The sequence below is a fragment of the Thunnus thynnus genome, chromosome 8 (assembly GCF_963924715.1).
Source record: "Thunnus thynnus chromosome 8, fThuThy2.1, whole genome shotgun sequence".
NCBI lineage: Eukaryota > Metazoa > Chordata > Actinopteri > Scombriformes > Scombridae > Thunnus > Thunnus thynnus.
The window spans coordinates 5339824-5362459 of NC_089524.1; the positions used below are offsets into that span (position 1 = coordinate 5339824).

General features: G+C 39.9%; 1 protein-coding gene across 3 annotated transcripts in view; it reads left to right on the forward strand.

The window, feature by feature from the left end:
- LOC137187357 (carboxyl-terminal PDZ ligand of neuronal nitric oxide synthase protein-like) overlaps positions 1 to 22636 on the forward strand; it is a 188356-nt gene that overhangs the window by 145922 nt on the left and 19798 nt on the right. For all 3 annotated transcript variants that reach the window (XM_067596193.1, XM_067596194.1, XM_067596195.1), the window contains 2 exons: positions 6282 to 6447; positions 8990 to 9166. In XM_067596193.1, coding sequence (XP_067452294.1) covers positions 6282 to 6447; positions 8990 to 9166 — 343 coding nt within the window. The remainder of the gene's footprint in view (positions 1 to 6281; positions 6448 to 8989; positions 9167 to 22636) is intronic.

The window sequence follows — 22636 nt, forward strand, 5'->3', positions numbered from 1 at the left end:
CCCTGTTGAAATCAAAATACTGCAATACGTTATTTCAGATGTATAGTATTCATTTACCAGACAGTTTATGGCTCAGACATATGTTCACTTTATTAAATTGTTATGCATACTTTTTGCAGGACTGATAATACTTCATAATACATTGAACAAATATAGTTTAAAGTTAGTCAGTAGTAGTTAGATTATTTCCCACCCTGTTCAGTTACAGATATTCTGATGCATAATAGACGGTTGTCTTGTTAAATATCAAGTACCACAGATTCTCCTGGACGGTGGTTTCATCATTATCATAGACAATGTGTCATTATAATATTATATCTTCAGTTTCCTTGTTACTCTGCAAACACAGGTCTAATTATATGTCAGATGAGCCGGATCAGGAGATATTAAATGTTGCTTTCTGCGTGTAAATACTACCTCACAAAGGGAATCTACAGATGGTCAACTGGTTCAGTATAATATTCACTGACCTAAAAGACAGTGACAGTAATATCGTTAACAGTAATTATAGATCAAAATGTTGAATCATAATAATTTCAGGTAAGGGCTTCCTACACACAACCAGTAATTAATCAAAACAAAAAGAACATTTGAATGTTGTGTTTATTTGTGTATTAAGTGATTTTCCAGTTCAAGATTGGACAACAGGAATAAAATGAGATCAGGCCGCCAGACAAACATACATATTAGTGGGTGAATGGAAATAGCCGGCGAGATCTCGCTGTAATAATTTAGAGCTTATCATTTCTCATCTTATCAATTTTTCATCCCATTTTTTAACATTTTATCTGCAGGACCGGGCTCTGTTTCCACAGAAACCGGGTTTGGTCATTTGCAGAATAAAAACCAAATTTAACCTTTTGTGGCTGCATCAGAACAAGACGTGCTGTTTTTTTTTTAATCAGATACACACATGACAAAGCTGAGGTCTGACTTTTATTTATAAAAAAATAAATAAATAAATAAAAAGTTTTCAATCTTACCCTGCCTGTATTGCTTTGTTCACCGTCTCTGCACAGAATTATTCAGTGTCCTTTTATCAGCCGCTGCAGCAGCTCAGTGAGACATTTAACACGGACATCTCCGGGACAAATGTGGCACTTGCTCCCAAGGCCTCAGTATAAACCGGGCAGGAGTGGCTGATGCACTATTAGAGTTGTCAGCAGGGCAGCATATGTCAGAGTCCAGCTCCACTCTTTTCATAGCTTAAGACCCGGTTCTGTCAGCTGTAAATTACACCACCAAAGTCATCATCAGGTGTCAGTCTTTACAAATGAGGTCTGAAGAGGCGGCTCGGCCCAAACACGCCGCGGAATCACCTCTATTTGTTGCTAAGCGAGAGGATAATGGAAGTAGATGACTTCTTCCTTCCTGTCTTCTTCGACACTCTGGGGAGAGGTGGAGGAGGAGGAGGAGGAGGAGGAGGAGGAGGAGGAGGAGGGGTTATTGAGGCCTTGGGACAGAGGATGTGAATTGTGACTCCATCTTGTGTGCCTCCGTCCCGCCGGCTCCTTGTTGAGAGTAGAGAGGGAGTGATGAGGTTTCATCATAGAAAACGCTGACAAGAGGAAGGGAGGAGAAAGAGAGATGGAGGAAGCTGAGATTAGAAAAGAGAGACTGTAGACAGTTGCTTTTAATTTAAAAAAAATAGAAAACACATGAAGAGAATTTTCAATCCTGAGCCATGAGGATACTGAGATTTAGATTTAAAGGTTTAGAGAGCAATTTTAGCTGAAACAATCAGTCAATTAATCTGTCTGTCAACAGAAAATTTATTTGATTATCGATTTAAGTCATTTGGAAAGTATAAAAAAGGCAAAAAAAGACACTTTTCCAGTTGTTAATATGTGTGGATTTGCTTCTTTTCACTTTTTTATACAGTTGTAAATTGCATTTCTCTAAACTTTGTGCTGTTGTTTGGACAAAACAAGCTTTTAGAAGATGTCACTTTAGTCTCTGATTTTCTGATCGTTATTAAAAAATAAAATATATACAAAAAATATAGAGAAAAAATAGAGTAGAGAAGTCTGTCAATATGAGGACATTATTTTGTTATTTGTATTTATTACTGTTGTCTTGGCAATGACTAAAATATAATAATACAACATTAGACCAAGTATGGTCTGAGTGAAATTGTGGCCAGTTTGTTACATTAGTAGTGTTTTTAATGTGAATTCCTGGTTATTAAATGTTCATCTGCAATTTCTCTGTACTGGTCCCAGTAATATTTGCTGGTTAAGTGTACTGAAGTAGCATCACATGACATGGTTAAGCGACATTTGTGTAAAAAAGAAAAGGGTATAAATGCACTTGCAAGAACAATACTTTCTATTCATATCTTGGGATGATGATTTGAAAAAGAACTTACTTTAATTCTAATTATAACTGTTCTAATTATCCGTTAACTCCCTCCACTCTTTCATCTGTTTCACTCTGCGGATGTCTCTCGTTTTTCACTCTGTACTGAGTGTTTTTGTTCTTTAGCCGTGCGCTCTCCCTCATCCCTCTGTCTGCCTTTTTTTTTCTGCCTCTTTCGATGATCACGAAGGCTGCGGTGGAAATTATGAATGAAAGTTCTGACGACATTTTGGATGCAAATTCAGGAGGCTTAACTCCGCCCGGTTACTGCAGTTACAGTCAAATCAAACGCACCTGCAGAGCAGCGGCCCCACACTAAAGTCACATGTTTTACCTGCAAGACTTGTGTTTTAATACTGTTGTTCATCATTTGTGATGTGAAAACGCACCGTGGAGCGTTTCTCCTGCCGGCTGCTGACAGCGCTGTCAGCTGAAGAGTGGGATCAGACCGGGCAGTAGAGGAGGAGACGTAGAGATGCTGGTATGTAAACAGGAGTTTAGCCGACTTTACTGCATTTAACACCAGAGCTGCTGAGGGCGTCAGAGCTCGGAGCAGGAAACACAGTCACTCTGCGTCATGCTGCTGTCCTTCACCCCCATCATGTAACGCCGAGTCACTTTGAAAGAGAAACAGGGAAACAAAAACTTTGAGGACTTTGTGGAGGGTTTTCTGCAGTGCATAGCAGTATTTTAGTAAGCTTAAGTGTCCTTGGCATATTCTTCCACCACCAATTACAACTTGTTTGGTAGTTTTTCCTTCTTCCTTTATTTTTTTCCTTTTGTGTCACCATTGACGTCAACAGCCCAAAGAGCCAAGAGCCTTCATGCTACCACGGTAACGAGTTCTGTGTTACCACATCAAGCTGAAACGAGAAACCAGAGAGTCATTACGAGTTTCAATGACTTTTACCTCCACATGAGGTACCGTAATTCACAGCGCTGTTAAAATACGCCGCTGCCTTTGTCACACCCACTGCTTTCTTAGAAATTTTATTAGCCTCTGTTCAGATGTACTCTAGTATTTATTAAGCAATTTATATGAACAGCGCTTTAAGAAACAGGTACAACATGGTTAACTGACAAGAAGTTGTCAGAAAAAGCAGCAGGAAGCCGTTCTGGATGGTTACTAATATGCAGAACTGTGTCCACTATGTGCGGCAGTAGCTCTTTATCTATCATACAGCTGACATTTGAAGTCCCCTGCTGGACCATGATCAAGCTCCAGGGTTAAGCTTCATCAAATTATCGAGAGCCACGCCACCTCTCCTGTCAGAAAATCATTTGTAAGTGGGCTCCGTCGACACACCGGACTTCCTCTGAACCATTCTTGTGATTTGAAACCTTGAGAATTTCTCCTTTTGAAAGCAATTATGCTCTCAGTAGGGGAGATGGCTGGAAAAGGGGTGGGAGGTGGGGCCACTAACATTTGATATGGAGAGTACTTTGAAGTTAAAACGGGGAGTCATTGCTGCTACAAAGCTGCGGATGTGTGTGTGTGTGTATGTATGTGTATATGTGTGCACTGAGTGAACGGTGTGTCTACTGTTCCCTTCCTTCTTCTCTCATATAAATGATTCAAAGTGTTATAGACATTTTAGCCTTTCAGTCTTAAATTGAAATAGAGTCTCTGCTTTAATCTTGCAGACCACAGCAGACTGTGGCATTAAGTTTACATGAGGATCAGAGCTGCCAATGGAGCTCAGCTGGTCCTCTAATAAAAATATAATAGAAGAATATTATTTGTTTTTACCGGACGGGTGTGTTTGAATATTTGTGAATATACATATTGGAGAGAATATTGAGTTAAAATATGTTTTTCTTTATAAATATATCTTTTCTTGCATTTTTATTAGAGATCTCACAGTATAGACACATAGGAAGCAAGAGAGGGGATTGACAGACAACTAATGCACCCTAACTGGTATCGATCCCTGGACGTTGCAGCTACAAGCAAAACCCCAAAATATGTTTTTCCACTGACATATTGAGTTTCAATGATCTCACACATGAAGCAATAAATGGTCTCGGTTAAGCATTCAACTCACAAACAAAACAAAATCTCTCTCTCTCAGTTAAATCAAATTATTTAATTAGATTATCAATCAATCGTCTCTTGATATCCACGATATCCGACGTCTACACAGAATAAATGGATCACTGTAAATCACTTGTACTCATTCAATAAATGAGTTTCATAGAGTCAGTCTGTCGATATCTAACTTTATAACTAACTTCATTTCATGCTTTACATAAAATGTTTCTCCAAACTTCAAACTATCGCCGAACGAGACAAAAATCTCTTACAGTATTGTCACACTTTATCAATGCTCAGAGCATTGTACACAGCATACCATCACACCTTTTATACCTTGTAACTCTTCCGTCGTGTCAAGGCTGCTTCTTCCAGTAAACATTCTTATCTGGTTTTGTTCCCGTCTAAGGTACTGTGGGAGTCTCGCTACTTCCTGATGTGTCGTTTTAGCCTCGGCCTTTATCTAAACAGTCAACACTTAGCAAATTCTCTGCTCACACTCACAAAGACCAAAGATATGTCACACACATTCCATGAAACCTTTCTGATAGTACTTTGTTCTCTCGGTTAAAGGTTACATTGTTACATTCAGAATGATCAAACATAATGGAAATTAAACAGGACAGTGTATTTAAACATGTAGTACGTGTAATTTCCTTCATACTATCTTCATCCTGTATTTTCCTCACACGTCCCTGCCGGATTGTTTCTAATTGATCCGTTTTGTCTCCGACTGGAAAAACACTCTTTTTTTTTTTTTTTTTTTTCCTTTGATGAATTACTGCACATCGTGATTGATCAATCACTGCCATCTGTTGCTGCTGCGTCAGCCAGATCCCGAAGCATCTCATCTCGTGATCAATTCAATTAGTAGGTGAAGGCTTAAACAATAGCTACACTCATTAAAGATATGGCTTTTGATGTGTGCAGTTGCACTTTTGTAATACACAACAGTCGTTTACTACGAGAAAACTTTCCAGATGTTTCTCCCGTTTGTGACGCTGTTGATGCCAATTCTCAGAAGCAACTTTGACTCAATGGTAATGAATCCACCTTCAGCTCAGAAACTCTTTCTTTCCTTTTCCCTCATTACAGTAAAAAATGTGACAAAATCTACTGCCCCAACCAGTAAAAAGAGTCTGGACTCACTGTAACACCTTACATTTAGATTTTACTTGCTTTAAAAAACAAACTCTCTGAAACTGAAACCAACCAACCAAATTATTTACCTTGTATCTTGAAGTTATAACAGCCTTTGTAATATTTACACCATCATACAAATGTAAAAGAATATGAAAGAGCAAAGATGCAGTATACTGGAAATGTGGGGGAGGTTGACAGAGTGGGATTATTGTGTTCTTTTGCTTTTTCTTTATTCTTTTCTTCTCAGTTTGTTTTGTTATTACTGTTTCTGATCTTTTCACTTACTGACTGAATGTCAAGTAGATACTTGAAAAAAACACATTTGTTGGCTTTGTAATTGTTAAACAGAGCAACATCTGATTCATTGTTATCTGTGTATGAACCAAACAGCTCAATAAAAACATAATTATACCAAAAATTAGTGTACTGATTTTTAATTAGTGGAGGCGAAGCAGTCCAACTCCAGTAAAAACCTCTGCAGGGAAACCTGATGTAGCGCCCGCAAAAAAAGGCTTCACACAAGGTCTTCATATTAAAAGATATGTAACAGTAGAACACTTTAGTTAGTGTTGGTTCAAAATGTTGAATCATAATAAATATCCATGTATCATGCAGGAAAAAAGATCAAATGAATAAGGGAGTTATTTCAGACAGACCAAACAAAACTGAGCATCTGTCTCTCTCCCTCTCTGTTGTCTCCTTCTCTGGCCGTCTATCTATCTCTTAACCCTCCCTTCTTCCTGTGTAGGTTCACCTGTTGAAGGACCAGCTGAGTGCGGAGGCCACGGCTCGGCTGGAGGCCCAGGCTCGAGTCCATCAGCTGCTCCTGCAGAACAAAGACCTGCTGCAGCACATCTCCCTGCTGGTTAAACAGATCCAGGAGCTGGAGACCAGGATGTCTGGACCAAACTCCAGTGAGTGGCTTCAGATGCATGAACGCACACTTGACACACACATTTATGGGACAGTTTTGGCAGAACACAAAGCTGTGGAAAACTTTTTTTAATATGTGAATTTTGTAGTTTGTGAACCTACAGTATATCAGCCTTTACTGGAATCTATCAGAGCTCCACAACCTGCTCGTCTCTTCCACCTCCCACCTGGTTATTTATTTTATACCATAAATAGATGGAAGATGTTAACTTAATGCAGAAAAATCGAGGCACATCTTTAAAGAGGCTATAAACAATCATCTAATTATGTAATTACAACTATTGAAAATGTGGTCAAGAACTCCTTAATAGACAATCATGGGATGTATGTTTCACATTTTTTTTTAAATGATAAAATTTAATAGTTAGTCAACAAAAAAGCTGCTCATAATGTTACAGAGTCATTCAGCAAACTACTGGATACACATGAAGCAATCACTTCTTTCTTGTCCCAGTGGATGATTAGTGTAAAGGTTTTGTACTGCAGATATTTTACTAACAATGAAACAAACAAAAACTATATGACAGTATGTGATACTTAAAAAGGCTTTTTTTTATCATACACAACATAAAACACAATGCACTTGTTATGTAAGACCAATTCTCAAGTTCCACTGACTTTTATGCATCAAATAAAAATGATTAAAGAGAAAAACAAAACGACAAGACACAGAGTGGTGCAGAGTTAGAGAGACATAATGTATCAGACGTGTCCCGTATAACGTGTTTAGTTTATCTGGCACCATCAACCTTTAGACGCTCACAGAAGACAAACTCTGGAGAAACAATTTTGAAGAAACCTTGATTGAGTTGGCAGTAAGAGGATATCCAATAAGGTGCCAGGAAAGAAAACAATAAAAAGAAGGACAATGACAATGAGATGAGATGAGATGAGATGAGAGAGGGAAAGAAAGTTGAACAGAGGCAGCCACACACACACACACACACACACAGCCATACAAAACATGACCTACACACTGATAGAGAGAGAGAGAGCAGACATTCAGCTCAGTACAGACAGCAGACAGACCTAGACGGGCTTCTAAATGGAAATCCCTACATTAAAAACGTCTGAGTATCAGTATGACTTTACGTTGTCGCTCTGTTTATCATGCTCCACACATGCTCCGTCGCTGTTCTTTCATCCACGACCCCCCCATCCTCCTCCCCCGTGTGTCCTCTTCTTCTCTCCTCGCAGCCTCGTTTATTTTTAAGACTGTTCATCACTATTCAGACAAGCAATCTTCTCGGCGCTATCGCAGTCCAGCCTGCCCTCCGATTGTCACCCCGCAGGAAACAATCTTATCTTATCAGCCAACATTTCAGAAATTCATATTTTTCTCATCGCCGCCTCTGCAATGTTGGACATTTTAAATTTTAATATGCACCTTGTTTGTGCGCAAAGTCAGTCAAACTTTTCTGTGGGAACACTTGGATACAAAGTATAACTCTACAACAATAGACCTGACACATTTGTCAAACAGAAGTAGAACTAATAACATTAATAAATGGCCGTATCCAATATTTTTTAGCGTGTCAGATTCGCGCCTAAATGGAGCAAAGCCGTCGCTAATGTTATCAGTTACACCTGTTCTTTCCCTGCAATCACAAGTCACAATGACCCTCATATTTCACAGCTGTTTTTTTACAGCATTTTAGAGCGTGAAACATTATTGACTGGCTATAGATGAGAAGAAGTGTGGACTCCATGCAGAGGCTCCATCAGTCCAGTTCACTTCAAAATCACTAGAAAAGCTCTTAAAGGAATACTCCACTGAAAATTTGTCTTTTGAGTATTGCGTACTCGCCTCCCGTTGACTTGAAAGGTGGCTCTGAAAAGTTTGTAGGAGTGATTTGAGAGGTTGGATGTTTTGTTTTGGGGTTTTTTTTTTGCGGTGACTCAATTCAAATCAGTTGTAACTGCTGTGAAGCTTGACTACAGCTGCTGTCCTCTGCAAAGTATCAAGCTACGAACTTTTCAGAGCCACATTTCTTGTTTACTGTGGGTAAGTATTTAACACTGAAAAGATGAGGTATTCCTTTAATGTATCTTTCTCTCAGTATTTGAGCTGCAGGTCTGCACTCTGTTCCCATAAAGAAAGAAGCAAAACACGCTTCACTGAGCAGTCCCAATGATGATGAAATGCTTTGAAATGTGTTTTTTTTTTTTTTTCTTTTTGCTTACCCGATACAAAATGCATTGATTTATTACTAACCAAGTGATTGATTTTATAAGAATTTTTCAAGGAGCAGTAATCTGCTCCCTCCACAATTCACAGATACCTATATCACATACTGTACATTATTCTTCTGCTCGGTCCAACAGCAGAGAGGTGATAGCAGAGGAATTTAAATCAAGGCACTGTCAGGTTGTGATCCAGTAGAAGTGGAAGCAAATAAATAAAAGTTAGAAAATATAATTCTCTTTCTTTCAATTTCTCCATTTTTCACTGTCTCTCTCTTTCTCTCTCACTTGTTTGCTTCTTTTCCTTCTTTTAAACCTCTTTACCTCTTTTTTCTCCAGTGGGATCCCAGGACAGTTTGTTGGAGATCACCTTCCGCTCCACGGTTCCCCCGGTGATCTGTGACCCCACAACGCCTAAACCCGAGGTGTCCACCCTGAACCTTCCCCAGCTGGGCGCCAGCGACGGGACCAGCAACATCTTCTCATCATCCAACGGGACTCTGGGAAGCCCCCTAGGTAGGGACCAGTGTCTTCTCAAACTGGAGTGTTTCCGTTTCCTCCCAGGACCTCCGGGGCCTCCACCGCCTCGACTCCCCTCGCCTCCCCCGCCGCTCAAGGCCAACAGCCCAGAGAGCAAAGGTCAAGATGTGTCCGAGAGCACAAACAAAACAAAGTTTTCGGCCCACGACGTCAAATCTCTGAGCTGCCTGGACTTTGCCAGGTTTCGCGAGTCGGGTATCGCCTCGGAGTACGAGTCGAACACAGACGACAGCGATGACAGGGAGGACGAGGACGAGGGGGAGGACGAGGAGGACGAGGAGGAGATGGAAATCTTTGGCTGGGGGACAGACGAGGAGACGCTGAGGCTACTAAATGTTCTCAACAAACAGGGAACTCCCGACTGTCTGGGAGACGAAATAGCGGTGTAACACACTAACCTGCTCCCCTGAAGAACACTACTGCGGAGATTAAACACAATAGCCTTTACCCGTCCATTCACTTCAGAGTACTCTGTAGGAACAACATGTAGCACACTAACCTCTGTCTAACATGCACAGTGATATGTACAAGGCTTACATCAGTATACCAGATAGATATTGAACCCTTATTATTAAATAACATCCAGTCAGCGCTGTCCACTTCATACAGTGTGATGGACATTTTTTCTTTTAATTTAAAAGCAGCTTTCCTTACTGGCACAAAGTATCAGCTTTTTATCAGGATTGTTACTCTGGAGGTGTGTTCAGACTGAAGTGAATTTTTTTTAGAGGCTCTAAAGAGAAGAGACATAAAAAAAACCAAAAAGCTCAGTTCAGTGTAGGCGGCAATAACCGAGGTTAAGATGCAACCACTTAGTGATTCCCAGCTGTGTATGTACAGTATCACAGTCCTGGATTAAATCCAAGAAGATTGTTGGAAATATGAGCTCACTGCAGGCAGGCAAGACAGTTTTCTTAGTGACTATTCAGATGGAAAAATATCAATATCAAGTGGATATAAAATTACAAAAAAAAACATGACTTATCCCGATGGAAGAGGGATGATTTCTGTAAAAGTCAATACAAACCATGTTAAATCGAAGACGGCTCAACAATTTCTTCTCTGCTCACCGACTGGAGTGCCTTGATGCCACTTGTAATGTAATTTTAACATTCTTCCAGTTACAATTTTTTTATTATTATTTTTCAAATGATTTATTGTTTATTAATCATAATCACGGCTTCAATTAAGTTACATGTATATCTCAACTTGAGCTAAAAATTCACCTTAAATCAGAAGGATTCTTGAGTGCAGAGAGATGGAAGAGTTTTATACTCATCATATTCATTTTAATACTACAAAAGATGTCTGTATGGTCATAATTATTGGTCGCTCTGCCAATAAACACATGCAGCCAAATTCATGTGAATACAGCAAGATGAAAATTTGTTTCACGTTCAGTCTGAGCACACCTTAAAGTTACTACAAGGAACTTTCATATTGTATTGATTTTAGTGGCCCCTGTGGACAAAAGCGGTAGTGTTTTCCCGAAAAATCGTAAAGATCTTGATCTGTCTAGCGCGCGTTTGTTATGGAAGCGAGTGAAAGAAAAACGCTATGCATCCTGCAAACACAGCTGTTTGCAGGATGCATAGCTATGTGTGGCTATGTAAGATTAATAATTGCAATATGACGACCTATGTTACATGTAAGGCTGCATTCACACCAGATCCGTCAATGAGACACCTTCCCACAGGGTTGTGCAGAGGTGTGGGTGTGTTTATTTGAGCTTTAGAACGTAACAGCTGTGAAACAATCAGAAAATTACGCTTTCACGGCTTTGTTCTCGCTACCGTCGCTCCCTCTATTCATTCAGTCTCTAGCTCACCCGACAACAAGTCTAACTTTACCGTTATCAAACAAAGACAAATGTCCTCCCGTTGTCCTAGTAACGCCTTTGTACTCCCTCATGCTACAACGCTACATGTAATGTAAAGATAGGCTCTTCCGGTCTGCATGCCAGTAAATCGTTTCGTCTGATTTCACAGGGAATCCGACCCGGTGGCAGACATTTAGAATAACTGTATAGAAATAGCCGGTCTTCTCGCTGATGATCTTGTTTGCTTATGTAGATCATATAGAGCCATCAGTATTAAACTGAGACTGTTTCATAACCATTTAAAAATTCCTTGTAGTTGCTTTAAGAATATTAGTATCACCTTAAGTATCCCCTATTGGTCACACACTTCTAATACGACTCTCAAGAAACAAATATTTGAATCTAATGAGAAATCTATATGCCTATTCATGCATATACTCCTTTAAATCTGTTGCTCTTGTTTCCTCCCTTTTCCGCCTTTTTTCTCAATTACATACACAGACCTCTTATTCGTATAAATCACACACTCTCACTTACACACTCTTGAAATCTCCTCTAAGCTCACAGTTGCTGAATTTCAAACAGGATTCAGGAGCAGCTCTGTAACACAATCAGGGAGTCCTCCTTTCCTTGTCTCAGCAGAGTGAACTTCCAAACGTCAGTCTGTGCGAGCCCTCGTCTTCAACATGAAATCAAACCAAAAGCTAACAAAGTGTTCTGGTTAAAAAAAAAAAGATGTACAAATACAACACAGTATCTCCTTAAGGTTAGTTCAGGGGCAAGCTTTCAATTTGTCAGGATTGGGAGCGTAGCTGTCAGTCATCCTGACAGGAACAAAATGATTTTGAGTTTTGGACTGGACAGACTGATGAGCTCTTGTCCTTGCCGGAGTGAATGATTCCTGTGACGTCGCAAGTGGGAGTAAGGAGTGACTCTTGAGTCAAAGGAACTTTGTTACTGTCCCTATGTTTGGAGAGCTCATATTTAATCAAAGACTATTTTTAGACCAATATCTGTATGTATGAACCTGGTTTTTCTACGTCATTCCACTGAACTGTCGGAACTGCTCCGTCCTTGACTTCTGCAGGCAGCCCTCTTTTTTGTCTCCTCACAATTTGTTGACTTGGTAGTCAGAGCATGTTTGCACTCTTCTCACTTGTCCGCACATTTCTCCGCTTTTTAATTTATGTAAATCCGGGATTAGTTGGACCTCGAGGAACACTGTTTGTTTCTTTTTATTCATCTCGTAAACAAAAACTCTTCCCTCGTGCCAGAACAGCGGCTCGCAGATGACAGCCAAATAGTGGTTTCGTTTGTCAAAACCCAGCTCTGTGTATGGCCTCCGGGCACAATGCAGTATTAAAGTATTCATTTTGTTTCACGAGGAAAGCCACAGAGTTTTCTTTCTACGTATTGTTGCCTCAGTTAATCGGAACAATCAATGCACGCAGTCTGATATTTGGCAAAGATAGATGCTGCAGAGATTTAAAGGAAAGTCGGGCCAATTTTCAATGTGTTCACTATCTTTTTGCAAAGAGCTTTAGCCTGATAGGATCAAACCAATCTAGGGAGTGTCCAGTAAACTAACTCCCAGTCAACCATTGGCTTTCAGAAGGTGTTTGTACTAAAGGATAACAGAGATTCTAACTGAGATGTTATTTCTAGAAAGTTAGTTTAGAAACTTGTGCCGAGTTATGGGAAATAATATGAGAACTAATGTGTGTGTGCACTAAACAAATATACTTCTGATACCTCAAATTGACCTCTTGTCAATCAAACATCATCTATGAAGCAGTTCCATTCACAGATTTGTCTTTCTTGCGTACCTGTGCGGGAAACAATGAAACAACAAGACAGCCACGCATTGAAATAAGCACAATGCTCCTGAATCAATACTTTTATTACTCATCAAAAACTGGAATGGACGAGCCCCCGGTATGTTGTGACCCAGCTCAAGAAGGGAGACACACATAGTTGTACTGGGAAAAATCAGTTATTTTTAAGAAAGATGCAACAAATTATATCAGTCAAATAGATGGATTGGTCTGTGTTTGTGTGTTTTAGTGTTACCCTGTAAAGTTTGTCCATGTCAGCAGTTTTCAGAATTATTTGAGCACAAACAAGTGCCATGGATCAACTTTTAGTTGCAGGAAAAGGTCTGCACAATCTGACGTGGGCTCAAATAGATTCATGGAAAACCTGTCTGAACCCATCGTGAGGAAATGTACAGACCCAATTCTAAAGGGACCCGAGAGGCCAGACATAGTTTGAAATAGACCTGAAGATAATTGACCCGATCCGCGATGAACAGACACAGACAGACAGAACACCGACAGAAATATAATGCTCCACCAATTAAGAAGCAGCCGCGGTTGAAGAGAATAGAAATACATGTCATTTAACACTTCATACCCTCCATCTTTCTTTAAAACACAATAGATTCACTTTGAGTCCAACCTGGCTCAGGTCCTGGACTGAGTCTTACTTATTAGGAACAGAGCTGCAAAGACCCCTAATCCCAGCTACCTTTACTGGAAGATTTTACTTGTTGATTTAGGATTAAATTGAATATATTTCCACATTTTACATGGTTGTAATAAGAGTGAATCCTCAAATTCATGATAGTTATCACATTTTCCACTTGGGATGTTTGGTTTTTATTTGAAGGTTCTGCACAACCACATGCAGGACCTTCTGCTAAGGTTGAAGGGAGGCCTAAGTATGGAATAAATTTTAACAAATGCAGCAAAACTAACAGAAGAGTGAGTGAGCTATCAATCAAACAGTCTGCACACAGTCCAGAGAAGAGGTCTATTCAGGCACAGTAAGTGGAAATAGTGTTGTGTACCACTTAACTAAACATCAAAGATACTCAAAAGTTCCCGACCCCACATTTAGAGCCACTTTGCTTTTAGCTTTCATTCTTTCTCTGGCCCTCAGTAAGCGTTTTTTTTAGTTTCTCTGAAGTGCTGGCTTTTCTTTTAATCAGTTTGACCCAGACAGCAGGAAATAGACAGATCAGACATGAGTGTGTCAAACCAATAACAGTATGAAGGATGTCCATTACACCACACAAGTCTTATCTTCCCTTTATCGCCTCCCTTCTGCCGTCTCCTAGTTTCTTCTATTACTTTTTAAAAATGAGATCAACACTATTTCAGCACTCTCAAAATTTCAAGGGACATGTGTGATGGACAGCCTACCATCAAGGCAGAAGATAAGAAAGGAGCTCACAACTTTAAAATATTAATAACTACAAAATGAAACTTAAAAATCGTGTTTCAGAAGCTGATGCAATCAGCGTCAGATAATGTGATGATAAAAAAAAAAATGTAATGAAAGAGACCTTGAAATTAGCCAAAAAATATATTCAGACCTGTTGCAATAAATCGCCAGTCGAACACATCTCCACACTGATGTTGTAATAATTCAAAAAGGTGACCCCATCTCATGATTCAATAACTGCGTTTAATCAAAGAATTTATTACATTGTCATGAAAGAAATTACTTTGGTATCAAGCTCGATCACATTTTTGACTGATGTGGCGAGAGGTTACCTGCAAGCTAGGAGACATGAGTGTGTGTGTGTGGAGAGCAGGCGTTATGAGAGTGAGAATGTGAAGACAATATCACTGAAATATTATAATTTTAGTTATTTATACCTTCACTCCTTCTTGTGACCTTGACAAAGAAAGTTTTGTGGTGTCTGACAGACCAGTGGCTAAATGTCATTGGTCCTACAAAACTACTCGTTCATCTTGATGATTTGTCATCTCGCCTAAAGCTGAGATGGTTGATGTAAAGAAGCCTTTCAACCCACACATCACAACACACTGCAGGAAATATGTCTCAGACGTTTCAGAAACGTCAGAAAGATATTTATTACATCTTTTAACTGTTTGTACTAGCTGTCTAATAGTTATGGTATGAATCTTTGTGTTTCTGTTGCTTCTTGCACAGTTTTACCCATAGACTGTATAAAAATATGGACGTAGTTACCGTGACGTCACCCGTTGGTTTCTGAGGAGCGGTTTTAAAGCTCAAATTGAGCCGCTCCAGCCGTCGCCATCTTGGCAGTGCGTGACGCTGCCTAACTCCCAGCCAATCAAAAATGGACAAAGAGGTGGGCCGAATGGCTGAAACAAGCCACCTAGCGGCTGGCGGACCATGTCCTTCATTATAGATAACTTTACAGCTTAATAAAACTTAAACGGGTGAGTTATAGAAAATTCACCCCCCGTACAGTTGTCATGAAAGGGGAAATTAGCTACAGAGACCAAAACCGTTTGTTGTACCAGGCTGTAAACATGTTTATTTCTGCTGTAAAGTTGGGCATTTTAACATGGGGGTCTATGGGGATTGACTCGCTTTTGGAGCCTCAAGTGGTCATTCGAGGAACTGCAGTTTTTGGCACTTATGCATTGGCTTCATTTTACAGCCCCGGAGGTTGCTGCTTGGTTTTACCATCAGAAATGAGGTTTGACCAATTAAAGGTGTGTCCATTTGAATGATATTACAAGATTGAGATTTGGGGCAAGATCACAAGATGGAGGCCTGCCTTATCCACATTTTATTTAGTGAATTATCTCAGTCATCACCACAGACTGAGGTCACCCCAAACAACAAAAGCCACCAGATGAAGCTTAACGACAAACAGGCATTATTTAGATTTAGTGGTTAACAAATACAAATACTATGATCTTACCTCTAACATGTTGCCAGTCGATGAACTCACCGTCCTCTCGTAGCTTTGCCAATATTGGATGAATCAAAACTTTCCTTTGTTAAGAAGTTTGAGAGGCAAAATATCATCAGCGTTGCGAGAGCTCGGACACTTGCTAGCCAGCCGTGCGAAAAGGAAAACAAACTAGAAGACTTATCCAGCATCATCTTAGACTTTTGTCCATTATTCCAGTGGAAAATTTATGCTCCCACATTTCATTTCAGACCTGTGTTTGCAACGGCTTTGAGTTCTTACCCTGCAGTAGTCCTCTAAAGATGTGAAGACCAGTTAAATTTTTCTCACTTCATAGAATTTACCAATTTTTTCTGTTCCAGTGAAGACATTTTCATAAATATAGAGCAACAAAAAGTACACACACAGGCATGAAACTGTGTTGTCTCTATTGCTGTGTCCTTATTTGCATTCCTCTATTCTCCACGTTTATTCCTCATTCTTCTGTGTTTCTAACAGCCTGTCTTGACACTTTTCTTGCCTCTGGGATAAATAGTTCTCTCCTCTCCTTTTCTTTCATATCATATATATTTCTCTCACATGTGCTTGGCCTTAACCTTATTCTCCTGTCATCTCCTGAACCCAGCTCTCCTTCCAACCTCTCCAAAATGCCAGACCTACTGTACGTCTGCTACAGTCTCTTGTTGTTGATTTATCTATTAGTGATTCATGTGGTCACAAAAATAAGTACAGCCCTCTGCCTTTTTACCTTGACAGAGATGATGTAGGTCAGTAATCCCCACGCGAAGGAGAAGCAGCTTTACAGAAAATGTTGACTAATATTATCTGCCCACTCTGGGGTTTGTCGTGAATCAAACGCAGGAGCAGAGAAGAGATTAGTTTCTTTTTGTGAGTTATTTGTGTGGCAGGTTCAGTAAAGTTTGAAAGTTTCAACTTGTTCCCACATTCTTAACTAGTTATTGATTCAGTCTCTAATGAATTTATGGGATACAGTCGAATTCTGGCAAAAAGAAAGTGTGTGTGTGTGTGTGTGGTTGATGACGTCTGAGTGTGCAAATGTTTGACGATGAGGTCAATCATGGTCATCCACCATATTCCGGTGTCAGCTGACAGCTGGTATAATTGGCCGACGCCGTAATGGGCTTTCAGCATCCAAGACAGACACTTAAGTAGACGTAGTTGTAACAGCAAGAAAGCAAGATAGCTACTGTCACCTTGGAAACTAAATGAGTTTCCTCATAGTGGGTTCATCAGCATGTTTCCAAAGTTGTTTGTCCATACGGCAAGATAAATGTCTATCTACTACTGTACTAGATAGCAAAACATGAACACTTTCTATGTCATTTATGATGTAACTGCAAATTTACAAAGCTTCTGTTAGCACATTTTTTTCTCAGAGGACTTGGACTGACAGTCTGTCTGAAGGTCCATAAAAAGTTTCAAAATGTTGGCTTCCTGTTGGCCTCGTGGTAAAGCCAGTCCACAGTTTAGATCCCAGCCAGGGACCACGTCTTTCTCCGACAGGTTTTAGCTGTTGAATAAAGGCAAAATATAAAAAAGAAATCATCAATATTTTTCAGAATGTTCATTTTTGCAAATATAAGGCCTTAAAACTCATCAAATCATTGTAAAAGTGAGATATTGTTTCAGCAAGAACTTACAGTCGTTTTGTGTCCTGTTTGTCTGAATTGATCCCTCCTGTAAATAAATCCAATTTCTTATGTAGCGTACTTGTTGAGAGAAATCAAAAACAAATCCCTGTACCCCCGTGGCTCAGGGTTTAAGAGGCCGGTTTGAACAAGCAGAATAGCTTTTGTTGCATCTCTCCCTCACTGTCATCTCTCTAATAAAGGTATAAAATGCCCCAAAAAATAATAATAAAAGCAAAAAGTGCCATGATGTCGACTTGATACTTAAAGCAGCAGTTTTATCATATTTGCTCCCCAGATCAGCACATTCTGTCGACTACATCTTAAGTACTTGTATGAAGTGTTTGGTTTATGCTACGAGCATCATTGGATCGTGTTTAATGACTTTAGACAACATGATGCTTTGTAGCACAGCTGGTTTGTGTGTGTGTGTGTGTGTGTGTGTGTGTGTGTGTGTGTGTATGTGTGTGTGTGTGTGCGTGCACTTAGACCTTAAATTGTCTCCCATCAACAAATTAAAGCCTCTCCAGACAGCATCACTTTAACAAATGATCCTGGAAGTGTCCCTACTTGCGGCACCTGTCGACTGAAACCTGTATGATTTGTTCATAAAGTGATCTTATAAATGAGCTTCAAGATGTATTATAAATAATTAAATTGAACTCAGTGGTATCTGCAGACATTATGCTTTAAACTGCTGAAGTGTTGATATTCAGCTTGCTGAGTCTACACTGATCTTAAATCTTTATCTTTGTCTCAGTTTGTCTCTCCCACACTCCCTGAAGTTTCCTCCCTCCCTCCCTCCTCTCAGCATTAATTAATTGTTCGGTGAGGGTTTGACGTCGCCGTCTGAAGGCCACGTCGCCAACCAGTCCGACGAAGAAGCAGAGCGAGGTTTGGTGGCTTTTATCGATTTCTCCGTCACAGGCATGTGTTGTTTGAAACTGGGGTTAACTACTGGGACAGCGAAGGAGCAACGAGGATCAATACGCTTCTTTACAAGCTCAGTCTGTCACCTTCAGGGACACACTTAAATACATACATAGATTCATGGATACCCAGCTTAGACTCAAGCATAACGCACACCAACATACTGTTCAGTCTGTAAGAAGCAGCACAGGGACACATTTCTCATTATTTAGACTCTGTACATTTATTGAGGTTTTTATGTCCATAATGGTTAACACTTCAGGACTTGTCGCCCTTTTTATACACAGTGCCCCTACACATACAGACAAAGCAACCAAGGACCATCACTGAAGACAACACTAAAGGCAAAAATCATCCAAAATAAGCAAGTGAAGCTGGCTGCAGGTTGATTTTAGACAGTCAACTTGAGACAATTTGACAGAAAATACTAAATATATTGATAATATTTCATTTATCCAATGCATTTTGCCCTCAGGACAAAATGTAAAAGGGCTACAACTCTTCTGCTGTTCAGCTGATGTGGGTGTAAACATCATGCAAGTAAAACTGACAGTCATAACTTTAATCTCCTCTGCAGTACTGGAGTACAGCCATTAGAACAAAACATTTATTATGTGGACAAAAGTCTTCTGGACCTTCTTGCCTCTAACTGCAAGCTGCAAGGCCTTATTGATCAACAGCAGTGCATGACCTCACTCTCGCTCTTGAGACTGAATGGAAGCAAAACTTTGCAGCTGGGTTTCAAAGTCTTGTGGAAAGTCTGAAAGCAGAAGAAGTGGAGGTTGTTATACCAGCGGATCATTTGTACGTGATCTTGGAAAGAGAAGTTTGAACATAACACCCATACAGCCCATACAGTATGAGTGTTATGTTCAAGTGTTCACACACTTTTGTGGTGTACATTCTGACTGTGCTGTACATCTCAGATTACCCAAGGTTACCTGTAAGTACAGCTGAAATGAAAAACCAACAAAATATTGTACAAAAAATAAACTGGAGTGTAATAAACAGCCTCATAGTATTAATTAAGTGCATCCTGCGCTTGCAAGGAGTGAACTGAGGTTGTTTTCTTCGTGTGAAGTAGTGCTGACAGACACATGTACAGTTAGTGGGTCACTTTTAAACAAACACACCACAAAACCAGCACAGTGTTCAAATTAATGACCACGTCTGGAGCAGAAGAGCTGAGGGGGGGGGATGAAAGACTTTAAAAGCCCAGCAATTAATCCACTGACCTCAGCGTTAATGACTCCACCAAACAGACAAGATTCACACTAAGAATCTAACAAACTTTATCTCTTTAGATTGGAGACTCTTAGACTGTCCAACTGTGACACTGGATTATATTTGTGCACATGTGTCTTTATATTTGTCTGTGTGGGTAGCATCATAACGTAGATGTCTCATAATTAATTTCATTTATCAAGCAAAAAAGCCAAACATTTAATGGTTGCAGCTTCCCAAATATGACAGTTTGCTGCTTTTCTCTGTTTTATATCATCATAAATTGCATATCGTTGAGCTTTGGACTGTTGGTCGGACAAAAGAAGTGATCTTTTAGAAAAGTCTAAAATAAATTGTCTCTTAGAATCTCTACATTACTTAAGTTTTGTGTCTGTGCTCCCGTAGTCGTAGTCTGCTACTGTTTATACTGCTGGCTGCTGCCCTCTTCAGCATTACAATCACAATCTCTGGTCGCATGTTACCCACTGGGTTCACGGATTGGAACTGGCGACCTTCCACTCGCTTCTCTAACCTCCTGGCAGCCAAGTGCACGGTCAGATTAGACTTGCTTTTGGAGGCGTTTTTTTTTTTTTTGCTTGCATTTGCCTCACCATTCACACAAATATGCATACACATTTGGAGGCAGCAGGGACTTTAGCAAAGCCCCTCTCATGTTCTGACTAAATTTCTGTTGCGCCTTGACATCTGGATTTGGTGGCAATCTGCTTTGATGTACCCGTGTTGAAAAGCTAGAGGCCATGCTGAGCAGCGGCTCGGCCTGGTACGTAATCTGGAACATGTGGAACTCCAGATGTAAACGGCTAAAAGAGCAAAAGCATCTCAAATCACAGTGAAGCTTGAAGGCCCGTCTCCGCCACACATCTGTCTGTCAGCCCGTCCGTCTTGTCCCGTTTCTTCCCTTTTTTTCTGCAGCATCCTTTTGTGTTTCTTCACAGAGCGGCTGACAAAAGCAAGCTGTCAAATGTAACACGCACACACATGCTAAATATAAAATGGAGGTGAAAGTCAGCATCAACCTCAAAGAAAACATCTCCCACTGAGGCGAACGGAAACTGAAGGCGAACGCAGGGAGACACCTTTGATCGTTTTTTTTTGGGTTTTTTTGCTTTTAGTCAGTAATACTGAAACTTTTTTTAGTGTTTGATGTGTCATATCAAAAGTCAAGACATTCTGAGACATGTAAAGGTGTCTCTGCGTTCACTTTTTATTATGAAGAATGAACTCAGATTGCCGAATAGTGTTGAACAAACAAAAAAAACAGTTTGTCTTGCATATGAGGCCTGTCATGCCTTCAGTCTCACTACTATATGGCCAAAAGTGTGTGGACACATACTTTTGTATACTCATGTTTGGTCTGTTGCTGTTTTTCATGGTTTCGGCTCAGGCGAATCTTAATCCTACAGCGTGCAATGATGTGTGCGCTGTCCAGGGATGGAAATTCAAGTCCAAACAGACACACAAATAGACTCAGTAAGAGAGAAAGAAGTGCGAAAGTAACCAAATGCTCAGAACAAACAGATGCATTTTTTTTTCCTGCTGCCTCATTTCCCTTGCTCCTTCATTCATGGCTACACTTTACTTTTGTCTCTCACACGCTCACATACTCCCAAGGGAGCAGGGAAGTGTGGGGGGGGAGGGGGGGATGTCAGACAGACAGTGATGTGGCAAATGGGTGAATGAATTATTGATCTGATGACTTTGATACAGAGGAGACTGAAGGCTCCCAAACATGTCTGGCTACAACTTGCAGTCCTGTAGTTTGCTCTCTTTATACCACGCTATTTCTCTTCCCAGTCTTTTCCTCTACTTGTCAGAGTGGAAAATGCAACTTAAATTTTAGATTTTACATTATTTTAATGTTAGTTTTATGTTGTAACAATCTGTAACTGAGGAGTACCCTACAGTGTTTCCGCTCACTTGTAATGTATTTCAAGAATTTGTTTTGTGATAGTGCTAGTTTAGTGATTTACAGCCTCGACTGCTCCTAGTTCGGTCAGTAATTTCCCAGAATCTTTGTGAACAAGTGCCAGCAAGTGGAGTGAACTCTTTCCATGCGGCTGTGGGTTTGACATGCATGTGTGAGAAAGTAAACATGATATTACTGGAATAGTGTAGTAAAGTAAGTAAAAGACAGCAGGCTTTCCTTTCCCAGCTGAGAAAAAAAAAACTTTAATTTGCTCCCTTTAATTAAAACATAACATGTGATGTGGCTGCATTGAGGCAGCTGTCAGTAGAAACACAGAAAGTCTGAAAAGAATGTCAACAAAACTAACATTTACTGTTGATGCTTTTTTTTTTTTTTGCTTTAAGACTCTTTATTGTATCTGCACAGGAAATGTGTAGACATAATACCACATGGCGGGCAGAAAATGTAAAACCACATAGAAAGTAGATTCAAAAATGCAAAATACATCATTATTTTTTATAGGGAGGATTTTTCTCTTGAAGTAATTTGACATTTAGCCATGCTAGCAGCGTAGCTCTAGGGATGGCGATGACAGTCAGTTGATCTGTCCATCACTTTGGTCCAGAGTGAAATATCTCGACACCTTTTGGATGGATTACCTTTAAATTTGTTACAGATGTCCATGGTGGCCAGAGGATGAACCCTACTGACTTCCAGTAGCAGGTCAAAGTTTCACTAATATCTCAAAATCTACCAGATGGATCGGCCACCTGGCTTTTCATCTCACTTCACCATGAAGTTATAATTTGGGGTTTTAAGTGAAATCTCTCAACACCTATTGGATGGATTGCCGTTAAATGTGGTACAGACATTCATGTTCCCTTCAGGATGAGTTATAATAACTTTGGTGATCCATCTAGAGGCATCATCTGGTCAAAATTTGACTTTGTCCAAGACTTCTGTTTATGACCAAATACATGTAAAACTTATCACATTCCCATCAGCCACTGCTGCACTTTGTGTTTAGTGCTAATTAGCTAATCTTAGCATGCTAACACGTTAAACTAACATGGCTTAGCATGTGCCAAAGTACAACTGCTAGCATGCCTGTTGACCCTAAGTCTTATTAATTTATAACTAACTTTTCAAGTGTTTTGGTAATAGTCAGCTTTTTAAAGGGAAAACTATTCAGCAGTCAGCA